At 37.7% G+C, this 12,435-nt stretch overlaps 1 protein-coding gene across 2 annotated transcripts in view; it reads right to left on the bottom strand.

The window, feature by feature from the left end:
* Positions 1-3,764: 3,764 nt before the first annotated feature.
* FUT9 (fucosyltransferase 9) overlaps positions 3,765-12,435 on the bottom strand; it is a 231,580-nt gene continuing 222,909 nt past the window's right edge. For both annotated transcript variants that reach the window (XM_063443580.1, XM_063443581.1), the window contains one exon: positions 3,765-6,114. In XM_063443580.1, the coding sequence (XP_063299650.1) occupies positions 5,027-6,106 (1,080 nt within the window). In that variant the 5' untranslated portion in view covers positions 6,107-6,114 and the 3' untranslated portion in view covers positions 3,765-5,026. The remainder of the gene's footprint in view (positions 6,115-12,435) is intronic.

The raw sequence follows: 12,435 nt of genomic DNA, 5'->3' as shown, positions 1-12,435 counted from the left end.
ACACAAATTAAATTGACCTATTTACACAATACCACACCACAATCAACTTACTCAACACAGACGCAATCCCACAAGCAGGCTCTAAACACATGCACCATATGCTTTTCTGGCCCTTTTGTCCTCTGGTATCCCACTTATGGAGACACCAGAGACAAGTTAAAAGCAAACACAGCGCAAGCATGTTATTAAATTTGCTTGCGCTATGCAGAACAAATACAGGGCCTTTTTCTAATGCTAGAGCTCCTCAGCGGGCTCTGCGCATTGAACTAATATGCTCACTTTGAGAGGGGGCGTGCTTGTCATTAGTGATGACAAAACACACCCTCCCCTTTGTGAAAAACGCCTGGGACAAATTTTTTGTCCTAGTCCGGCCCTGGTTATTACTGCCCCCTCTGGTGGTGTATGTGACTGTATGACTATTAAGAGTAGATGTTTGGATTGAAGGAATAAGGGGCATGAATTGGAGAAATTGGATAAGGGATGAATTTGTCCAAACTGCATTGGGAAAAGACTTAGGGGAATATGGCTTGGGAGCATGAATTATGAACCTGGAAAGGATAGCATTGGAAAATCAAATTTAAACTGAACTGGGGGTGTTTTAGGATATGTTGTGATTAATAAAAAAGGATGGACTAGGTAAAAAAATGGCGAAACCTGATCCTAGAGGAGAATGGAAAATTAGGAATTGGGAAGTTGAATTGAGTATTTGGGCACTGGAAACCATAAACCAGGGGACAAAGATTGATTAACTGGGGAATATTATCATGTGTGAATTTAGAAATTTGACATTTGCATAGGAAATATAACAATGGGGGGAGCAACATGAATATGCCTATGAAGGGGCAGATAGAAACATGTGCATAATGCTTTTCAAGGAAGGATGAACACAGTGCCTATTCTTTCTAGTAAAAAAAAACCCCAAAACAATGCAAATGTAAGCTTACATTATAAAATCAAGAATTAAGGAATGCTAACACCAAATATGAAATATATCTATTTTTTCAAGTGTATTAAGCCATGAGAAAAAAAAATAATGTATCTGTTTCAGTTTGATATTGGACATAGACAATGTTTAACATCTCCTTCTTAAATACCTAGGAACACAGAGCTTCTTTCATTTCTTCTTTGCCTGTTATTCAAATGCAATGTATAAAGAGAATAATATGCTTTATTAAATAATACCATAACTTTTGCATGACAGGTACACTTTAATATTTTTATTTAGTTTTGTATACACCTTATTTTTGTATTAAAAATAAAAATGTTGAACAATTATTGAAATAGCTTTTAAAAGCCTGAAATAAACAATTCTCTTTACCTAAATAAAAAAAATAAATGTATGCCATGATCTATTTGACTTAAGGTAGAGTCCCCAATTCCAAATCCCTTCCAGTGCCAGGTGAAATTTCTTAAAATTGCTGGTGTTCTTTAAAGGAACACTGCCTGCACCATAACCACTACAGTGCCAGAGAACTCGCCAGTGTAAGTAGTCAAACCATACATGGCCAGTAGTTTGACTGAAAGCATCAGGGTGAGCTAACCCTGCACCTCCAGGCTTACATCGGGTAGAGAGTGTTTTAGAGACAAAGAGAGTCGGTGGACCACAGGTAAACTTGTTTGTCAACTTACATAGGGGGCGCCAGGGCACGCTTAGAACTATAATCATTTCAGTGGTTTTACTGGATAGGGTGCTTGCAGTATTCCTTTAATTATTTCTAGCAAACACATAAAACTCAAAATAGGATAATCACAAACATCTTCTTTAAGTAATTTATAAATTATGCAAATTTGCTTTGAAATAGAGTTCTACTGTGCAGGATTTAAAATGTCCACACCTAATAACACCAACAAAATATATATATTAAAAATAATGCACATCATAAGGTTAAACCCTTTGTGTGCCCATGGTGTGCATAAAGCATTGAAAAGCAGCAAGTTGGGAACACCACAAAAAGTTAAAGGGACACTGTAGTCACCTTAACAACTTTAGCTTAATGAAGCAGTTTTAGTGTATATATCATGCCTCTCAGGTTTAACTGCTCAGTTCACTGTCATTTAGGAGCTAAATCACTTTGTTTCTGGTTATGCAGCCATTGCCATGCCTCCCCTGGCTATGATTGACAGAGCCTGCATGAAATAAAACTGGTTTCACTTTCAATTAGATGTAATTTACCTTAAACTATTTTTATCTCTTGCTCTGTAATTTTAACTTTAATCACATACAGGAGGCTCTTGCAGCGTCTAGCAAGGTATTAACATAGCAGGGAATAAGAAAATCTATATTAAACAGAACTTGCAATAGAGGAAGGATAAACATTAGATTACTCTTTACAGGAAGTGTTTATGAAGGCAGTGCAAGTCACATGCAGGGAGGTGTGACTAGGGTTCATAAACAAAGTGATTTAACTCCTAAATGGCAGAGAATTGAGCAGTGAGACTGCAGGGACATGTTCTATACACCAAAACGGTTTCATTAAGCTAAACTTGTTTTGGTGACTAAGGTGTCCCTTTACTGTAAATACCTTATGAGATTATTATTTAAACAATGGACTGTAAACCACATTTTTAGGCTAAAATAGCCAAGCTGGAAATATAAGCGTATTGAATTTTCTTTTTTCTACATTAACGATTTTGGACACAATTCATAGTTTAATTAAACACAGCAACAAAAAACAAACATATACAGTTATTCACTAGCAGAAATCGTCGCAAAGTGACAATGTGATTTTTAAATATTAGTTTAAAACAGCCGAACTAGAACAAATTCTCCAACTTATTGACTTAAATGTGTAATTCACTCGTCAGTTCCCAACAGTTCTCCCTTTGGTGAATAAGCCAATATTTAAAATTTGTAACATTTGCACATTGTAGAGCATTCTATTCATATTATCTATATACATAAAGGTTTTGTTCATTATTTCACAAAGTGGTAGTGCAATCCATTTCACTTTTCAATGGCAGATGTCTTATCAATATTTATCTATATTAACCTTGTAGCAAATTATATCTATAATTGATGGCTTAAACTTATAGTCTGACATATAGACTGTATGCTTATATCCCGTTTTCTTAATTACATTTCAATATGATCATAGGGTTCATTGGGTTATACTGAGCATTGTCTTATACTTACAACATTTAGGCTAACATGATTATGTCCACTTTGCTATCTTGATATGAAAGTGTCATGCCACCCCCGTAACTTTTTCAATCATTATGAGAGCTGGAGTTCTTGGGCTGTTACATACCTTATAGGTTTAAAATACTTTCCCACTGTTTAATCTCGAGGTTGTGTCCCTAGGGACAATCCACTCTGACTCCTCTCTGCTCTGACCAAGAAATATTGGTTTGGGAGCTGGTGATAGGCTTAAAGCATCAGTTGATATTCTCCGCTATTAACCTGTGTCTGACCCAAACCTTCCTGATCAGTGCAGCGGTTGTAAGGAAGAGCGGGGAAGCAACACAGGCAGACAGCTGAGGATATTGTCAAATCGTTCCAAAACATTGTAACTCTGCAAGGTAAGAAGGTGCCCAGGGTCAACCCCCATAATCAGAAGGATTAGGATCCCAACTTCCCCAAGGCAGTTAAAGGGTTTGGAGCCTTCCTTCATTCTTCATCTAGTGATGGTGAATTGGACCAAGCAAACGCATGGTTAAAGAGCCCCTGCCTAACCCATGGGTCCCATGGACTGCGTAAGGACACCTTATTGTTACTCTTACTTCGCCCATAATGACATCACGAGCTGAAGTTTTTGTTATGGGGTTGAAGTGGGGCCAAAGAGCCCCGGTAACTTTTCAAGTAGTTTTTCACGTCACCAAGATTTGCTGTTTAGTGACTTTAATATTATAGATTTATTTTTTAATGTAATGGTCTGAACTAACTCTGACACCTGAAAAATATATAAAAATATACTCCATTTTTTAAATTGCTCATCCTAGTAACAGCCTGAATAATTCAATCTAACCATAAAAAAAAAAAATAATAATAATTTTGGTGCCTCAGTAAATTGAGGACCCCACGCAAAACTTGCTTGTCCATTCCTTTGCTGTATTATTACTAAATACCCTTTCGGCAGCTGCAGTGTTTTATACATTATCTAGCTCACTTCATACGATATAGAAACAAGAGGCCTGTTACGTTGTAATCACATAGGAAATATGTGCCTTTAGGTTGACTTTAATCTACCCATAACAAGAGCTCTATATATATATCGACTATAGATTTGCAATTTTCAGGTGATATAAATTCTTTTAAAATTATTAACAAAATGTTGTTGAAAATTCCACTTTTGAATTAACACAAGGATTACATGGCTGCTATTAAGTCTTTATAATAAAAATAAAGATCATCCAATCATTCTTTAAATCACAAATAAAACAAATATGGTTTAATACACAGACACAAGCAAGACTAATAAAAATCGATGTTTGATCAATATGATCGAAGCAGTGAGACTTCTAAAAGTGAAAACACATTGTGAGATGTTTTTAGGGCGAGAAGATGGCTTAAGTTTTTCAGGTTTAGTAGTCCTTCCCATTAATATTCATTCATTCTTTGAAATTGTCAAATTGATCTAAGAACCTGATCAGGATTGAAAGTTTCTCTTATTTCTCACCCTTGTGATGCAACATCTACATTAAGCAATGTTCTTACATAAATTACAAAAACAAAACAACAACAAAAAAAACATTAAATTACTGTATGTGATATCATAATTGTTTGTAGTTATGCCGACCAGATGGTGAGTACAAAATGCTGGGTACAGAAACACTCAGAATGTAAACATTATAAGCAAAATGTATCCATGAAAAATTGAATTCATTTGTAGAATATCTTTCCATGTGCACACATGTTGAATGTCATGAAATGAAAGCTTTTTTTGATACTGAAAACAGAATTTTAGGTCTGACAAAGTTATGTTAAATAATGCATTCAACAGAGCAGTAAACTGTGAGACGAAACACTACGCGTGTATCTTAGAGTGGGTAACTGTTTTTAATGTGCTCAAGGAAACAAAATGAAGATTTAATTCCAGAACCATTTCTCCAGATTACTGACGGATTTGTATTCCTGATGTCTTTTTACGTGGTCACATGCTAGGCACGCGTGTGATTCCCAGAAATGCGACAAATTCACCGTGAAGTGCCGCCTCCAGTTAAAGTAGCTAAGATAGCGCTCTGTGTCTTTGTTTAGCATTAAAAGATGGTCTGCCAACTCTCTTGGAGAGAGAAAATCTTCCACGTGAATAAAGGAATCTGCTGGTATATAATTCTCATAATTTTCTCTTGGAGGGCCGAGGACAACAGGCACAGATCCAGCCAATAATGCATTGTACAGTTTTTCTGTAATGTAATCTTTGTGAATTGAATTTTCAAAGGAAAGGTAAAATTTACATGTTGAGATGGTAGGGATCAGGCTTTTGTCGTTTAAGTATTCTCCAAATGCTTGACCATATATTAGAATTTCAAGGTATTTGTTGAGTTCGTTATAATATTTTACTCTAGCATGCTCTGGATTCCAGTTACTAACAACCCAACAGACCAGCTTATCTTTGCTTGGCACTTCAAACTCAAAAGGTTTTGTGCTTACGACCATGAAGCCATAAGGCACTTGAATGTCCGAATCACGTCTGTAAGTCAATGTCAGGTTGAATAAATGCTCAATTCCACTTTTTTGTGGTGTATGAGTTGGTGATTCTAAGTTCATCCAGATCCATTTCTGGAAGGGTGGCCTCGTTTGTTGTGGTAGGTTTGTCAGATCCCAGCTGATGTCTCTGTGGTGTATTAAGACAGCGTGAGATTTGTTGTACAGTGCACGGTCAGTAGTTAAATGGCATCCATGAATGTTAAATAGAGCCTGGCAGGATTTGAGTTCGAAGGTCTGTCCAAAAGGCCAAACCCAAATAAGTATGATGGTATCATTGTAATAATCCCTTTTAGATGAAAAAAAGCTTTTCATTTTAAGGACGGAATTAGCTGATTCAATGGGACCAGAGATCCAGTTGTTTGTGGGTTTCACATATATCAGTAAACATACCATAAAACAGATCAACACAATGCTGATAAATAAAAATGGTCGGAAGATTCCTTTTGATGTTGATGTCATAATTTGCCCTGGAAAAAAAAAAGAAGAAAAGTAAATAGTGTCCTAAATACAATAAATGCATGATTTCAAGTCTATAATTTCACCTGACTGTATATCTAGTATAAGAGTACCAGTCATCATTTTCAAGTGTGGCTTTCATGAAAAATATAAAATTTAATTGGTGCATTGTGATGCATTTTATTTTATTTTTTACAAATACACAGGTTAAAGATTTTTTTAAATTCGTGCAAGAACACCAATACCAGTAAAAGCTATGGATTATGGGATTCTATTTGCATTATTTGGGGTGGAAAGACAGCATATAATAATACAAAGTGTTTAACCAAGAAAGGTACGTTCAGATATTCTCTGGTTTCCAAGTACTTCCATGGGATGTTACTTTTGCCCAACATCAATGCAGCTACTCTGTCCCTTGCCAGCTGCTTTCTTGGGGGAAGTACATTTTTACGTAAGCATGCCTTTTAAGCTATACATTCGCTGTTATTCTCACCAGCACAATACATATATTAAATATATACCTATTTGAAAGTTAACTTGTCATAATTTGTGCATAGAAGGTTCACTGTAAAACAACTTTCCTTATTTAGAAAAGTTTGTTGAATACCTTGAGAATTACTATGAACTTTATTATGTTAAATTTTTCATTAAATCATGAATAAATTCACAAATCATATATTATGAAAGCTCTTGCAAGAATCGACATTGCGGAAATTTAATTTCTTTTGTTATACATTTAAAGTTCTTGTGATTACATCTTTTATGTTTTGTGAGTCTCACAAAAAAATGCTATAAAACTACAAGGTCTATTGTGTTGGGTGAATAATTTAAGATGTGTTATCTGTACGGCCATGATGGATTCCCTGTGCCACATGTCTATTTCAAATGTAACACTGCTCAGTCTGGAATAGAAAAAGCAATATTAATGTTTAAATAAAACCTTTTTTCAGTTTTCTAATTTCTGAACCCCAAACTGCCAAAGACGTGAGAAGATACAATGAGTGATTGTAGCTATACTAAAGTGATGTATTGATTTAGAGATAGGAAAACCCTTTTTTTTTATTCAAGATATACATTTTCAGACATAAATAATATAAAACTCCACTACATGGACTCATCTGAGAGATAGCCCAGAGGAATCGAAATGTATTGTGTGCGGACATCTTCCTTTTTTTACTGTGCCATTAACTTGCTGTGTAATAACATGCCGTGCACACTTTAGTTATAGGCCCGAGGAGTTCCACCGTAAGAGTACAATCTCTATGTACATTTGTTGATTATACTGAATTTTTTTTTATCACTGTGTATATATAACAGCATTATATTATATATTTTGTTCTATAGCCATCTCTCAGGTTCTTCCTTTCCCAAGCCTAATTCTTGGAGGAATTCAAGGGAGTATGCAATATTTAACATGTTGGTTTTCATGCCTTCTGTCACAGTTGGTGAATATTATTTTTTGTGGGTAAACATATTATGACAATAGAGTGAATAACAGCACTATGGCGAAATGTCTCCACACCACATACACTTCATATATTTATTATGACAATCGAGTGAATAACAGTACTATGGTGAAATGTCTCCACACCACATACACTTCATATTATGGAATTGTTCATAAAATAACTCAACACAGCTTTCATTAGAAGTGTAAATAGTCATAGTGGTGCTTCTCATAGAAATAAATGATCAAAGAACAGTCCATCACCAGAGGACTGTCCATTATCATGGATAGTCATCATCATAGGACTATTAAAGATACTCTATGGCAGTTTTATAGAGTCGCCACACCCCACTGCCCCATGCTGCCCCAGAGCGCGGCACTGTACGAGAAATATTTAATAACACAGATATCCCACATCACTCCCCCCCCCCGGACCCACCTCGCTCCCCCCCCCTCCTCTTTTCCAAATCTATCTTTCTCTTCTCTTGTTTAGAAAAAACCCTACTTCCAAGGAGCTGACATATGCTGCAAGACATACTAATAGGCATTGGCCCGATTCTGCCAAGGTTCAGGGTACTGCACATAGTGAATAACCTGGGTATATCAGCAACCTATTGGAGATGCTTGCTTTGTCGAGAGACTAAACCAGCGAGTCTTGTCAAATATGTCTTATTATAAAGTTAATGTTTATAAAAATGAAAAACCCTTGGCGGACAGAGACAACTTTGCCTATATGAGTTTCATATCAATATAAATTGTCTTGCATGTATCTACTGTAAGCATTTTGTACCGATATATTATGATAGTTCATCTGGGAACATGTAACACCCAGTATTCCGATGTCATGTCTATGTCTCCCTGCCAAGATGAAAAAATAAAGAATTATAAAAAAAAGATACTCTATGCACCAAAAGAACTTTATCCTAAAGGACCACTCAACACTTCCAAACCCACCACCAAAAAACCCCACAGTTTAGTAGATATACCCCCAATGAATATATACATGCATATTTTCATGTATGCATTTATTAGGAAGAAATTTAATATAGCTTACAAAAGCTGCAGTTCTTATGACTGCAGCCTTTGTAAGCCCCTCCCCTCCCTCCACCCCCCCCCCCCCCCCGAAGACACATTCAGTCTCTTCACAAGGAAATAACCAGAGGCATCTCATGACTTGGTCGGCTTGTGCACGCACATGCAGAATGTTGAGTGCACGTATATTGGACCAAACCGGTCGCATGTGCAGGGATGAAGCTGTTGAGCTGGTCTGAGGTCTGTGAGGGAGGGGGAAGCAGACACACTCAAGTAGAGCATGCTTGCCACTTCCAATAGCTCAGCCGGGGGGGTCCACTGGTTAATTTATAAAAGTGCTGATTTCTTATAAAAATAAGCAAGCTGAAGTGCTTTTGGGGTGTGGAGTGGTCCTTTAACCCATTAGTGACCATGGATGTATCAGGTACGTCCGACAAAAAACGGTCCTTATGGACCGTGGACGTACCTGTTATGTCTGCGGGGAATTAGAGCACTGGAAGTGATCATGATCGGTTCCAGCAACTCTAATGGTATTGCTGCGATGCTTCGATGTCGAGAAACAATTCCAGAGTAATGAGGTAGCAGTCATATTTAAACATATGCAAATAACGAGATTGAGATATCAAAAAGACATTATTAGAAAAACATAGCATCTACCAATCAGAACAAAAATATTATCATAATTCAAGTTATGTCAACTTGCTTAGCATTGAGATAATTAATATGCCAAGGAGTTCATTTCACTTAAACCCCTAGGAGCTAGCATATCCAGGGAATATATCCAAAATGACTCCTTGCGCAATAGTTCATTGTCCCTATCACCTCCTCTAGGGTGAATATGAACATGGTAAATGTCTATATATTGATGAGAGGGGTGACCCACCATAAAGAAATGTCTCGCCACTGGTGGTGTCTTAGGGTTCAATGTTGCTTTGTAATCTGTAATTGTGATATCTCTTCCAGAAATCATTATTTATCTTGCCAATGTAGTCCAGAAGGCACACGATCTCATACACAACATATTCAGTTTGGCATTAAATACAATGTTTTATGCACTACTGTTTACCGGAATAGGGATGGTAAAAAACGTTCCCCATGGTCATGTGACTACAGGCAACCGAAACATCCAACATTACTTTGTGCAGATCCAAGCTTTTGGGACATAAATTGATCTGTACGGACAAGCATCTGTCAGGTAAATTAGCCCCTCATTTGTAACAAAGCAGTTATATTATTTTATTAATTATACATTGGGGGACCTACCTGACAAACCAGGCAGAAATAACAGAAAATTTAATTGGTAAGCCTTATATGTGGCCCTGTTACTTTCCAAAATCCTATAAAACCTGTACATGGTGGTACTGTTGTAGTCCTGAACATAAATATCAGTGTTTTAGAGCAGAATGTATAATGCAGATGATATCATGAGTGAAATAAACAAATATGAACACTACATTTGGCCATGGTTTGTGACAAAGTGACTACAGAAAAGACTGGACATTTTGAATTTTCGTTCCCAGGCTGCCACGCGGTCTCAAACATAGGCCCAGCAACCTAATCTGGCAAATGTATATGTGTAAAAACTGAAATGGGCAAGCCCTATATTTGACCCTATAACATTCCAAAACACCATGACACCTGTACATGAGGGGCATCATTGTACTCATGGGACATGTGTATGTTATTGCAGGTAAAAGCTAACAGTATTATGTATCACAGTTAAAATGTCATGCAGAACAGAATATAAACATTTCTTAATTTCTGAATTCTGAAACTTTTTTAGATTTTATTCCTATTAAATTGTATTCCGTATATATATACCGTATATACTCGAGTATAAGTCGAGTTTTTCGGCACATTTTTTGTGCTGAAAAACCCCAACTCGACTTATACTCGAGTCAATGTCTGTATTATGGCAATTTGCATTGCCATAATACAGACAATGGGGCTGTGTAGGAGGGAGGCTGGCAGGAAGCACTTACCTCTCCTGCAGCTCCTGTCAGCTCCCTTCTCCTCTGCGCCGGTCCGGTCAGCTCCCCTGTCAGCTCCCCTGTCAGCTCCCAGTGTAAGTCTCGCGAGAGCCGCACTATGACCCCGCGGCTCTCGCGAAGACTTACACTGGGACTTGCAGAGGGAGCTGACCGGACTGGCGCGGAGGAGAAGGGAGCTGACAGGAGTTGCAGGAGAGGTAAACGCTCTCTACCAGCCCCCCTCCCTGGCCATGTATCAAGTAGGGAGGGGGGACGAAAAAAAAATAATAAAATAATAATATATAAATATAAATAATAATAAAAAAATAATAATAAAATAAAAAAAAATATTCACCTAGCATCAGCTAATTTTTCAGCATCTATTTTTGTCAAATAAAGTTGTATTACTCATATACACACACTGCATTCATACACACACACTGCATTCATACACACACACTGCACTCATACAGACACACTGCATTCATACACACACACACTGCACTCATACACACACACACTGCATTCACACACACACACTGCATTCATACACACACTGCACTCATACACACACTGCACTCATACACACACACACTGCATTCACGCACACACACACTGCATTCATACACACACTGCATTCATACACACACTGCACTCATACACACGCACTGCACTCATACACACACACACTGCATTCATACACACACTGCATTCATACACACACTGCATACACACACACTGCACTCATACACACACTGCACTCATACACACACACACTGCATTCATACACACACTGCACTCATACCCACACTGCACTCATACACACACACTGCATTCATACACACACACTGCACTCATACACACACACTGCATTCATACACACACACTGCACACTGCATTCATACACACACACTGCATTCATTATATACACACACTGTAAATAAATATCAAATTAATATAATTAATATAATTTTTTTAGGATCTAATTTTATTTAGAAATTTACCAGTAGCTGCTGCATTTCCCACCCTAGTCTTATACTCGAGTCAATACGTTTTCCCAGTGTTTTGGGGTAAAATTAGGGGCCTCGGCTTATATTCGGGTCGGCTTATACTCGAGTATATACGGTATATATATATGTAGGTATATATATATACGGAATACAATTTAATATATATATATATATATATTGTGATGGACCGCCATCACTGAGTACCATGCCCACTGCTTATTCGTGTGTTTTCCCCTTGTATTATGTGTTCCCACTTGTATTTCGATATCTTGCGTGTATTGTGCCTGTACATGCAGCTGTGGGTCAAGAAAGGGGGGTGAAATGTATTGCCCTGTGCCTCTCCCTCTCCCCCTTCCTTTTGTGAATGTAGTGACTGCCTGTACCTCTCCTCACTTCCCCCTCCCTTTTCTTGTCACAGCACGATGTTGCCACAGAGATACTGCCAGCCCAGTTAAAACTAGATGATTTGTCCTTCCTCCCTCCCCCTTCAGCTTCTTGGGATTGAAATCCCTGTTGTTTTGTGTTGGAGACCCCATGTAGGGGTCTGTGTCTGTAAAACCATGTGTAACATAATAAACTGAGTCATTCCTGTTGTACCTCCAGAGCAGTGTGTCGTCCAGTTACTGGGGGGAAATGGGTCTCCTTATTCTCTAACTGGTTCCCGACCGGCTGAAGGAAGGGAAATAGCAGAGGTAACCGGTCTTGCATTAAAACACTTTTTCTTTTAGAGAAAATGCAGTATTTACATTACATCCTAGGGCAGGGTAGGCAAACTTCGGCACTCCAGATGTTGTGGACTACATCCCCCATAATGCTCTTACACCCAAAATGCTGGCAAAGCATCATGGGAGGTGTAATGCAAAACATCTGCAG

This window comes from Pelobates fuscus, chromosome 2 (assembly GCF_036172605.1).
Source record: "Pelobates fuscus isolate aPelFus1 chromosome 2, aPelFus1.pri, whole genome shotgun sequence".
Classification (NCBI taxonomy): Eukaryota; Metazoa; Chordata; class Amphibia; order Anura; family Pelobatidae; genus Pelobates; species Pelobates fuscus.
The sequence above is the reverse complement of the archived record's forward strand: the minus strand, read 5'-3'. Positions and strand labels throughout refer to the sequence as shown.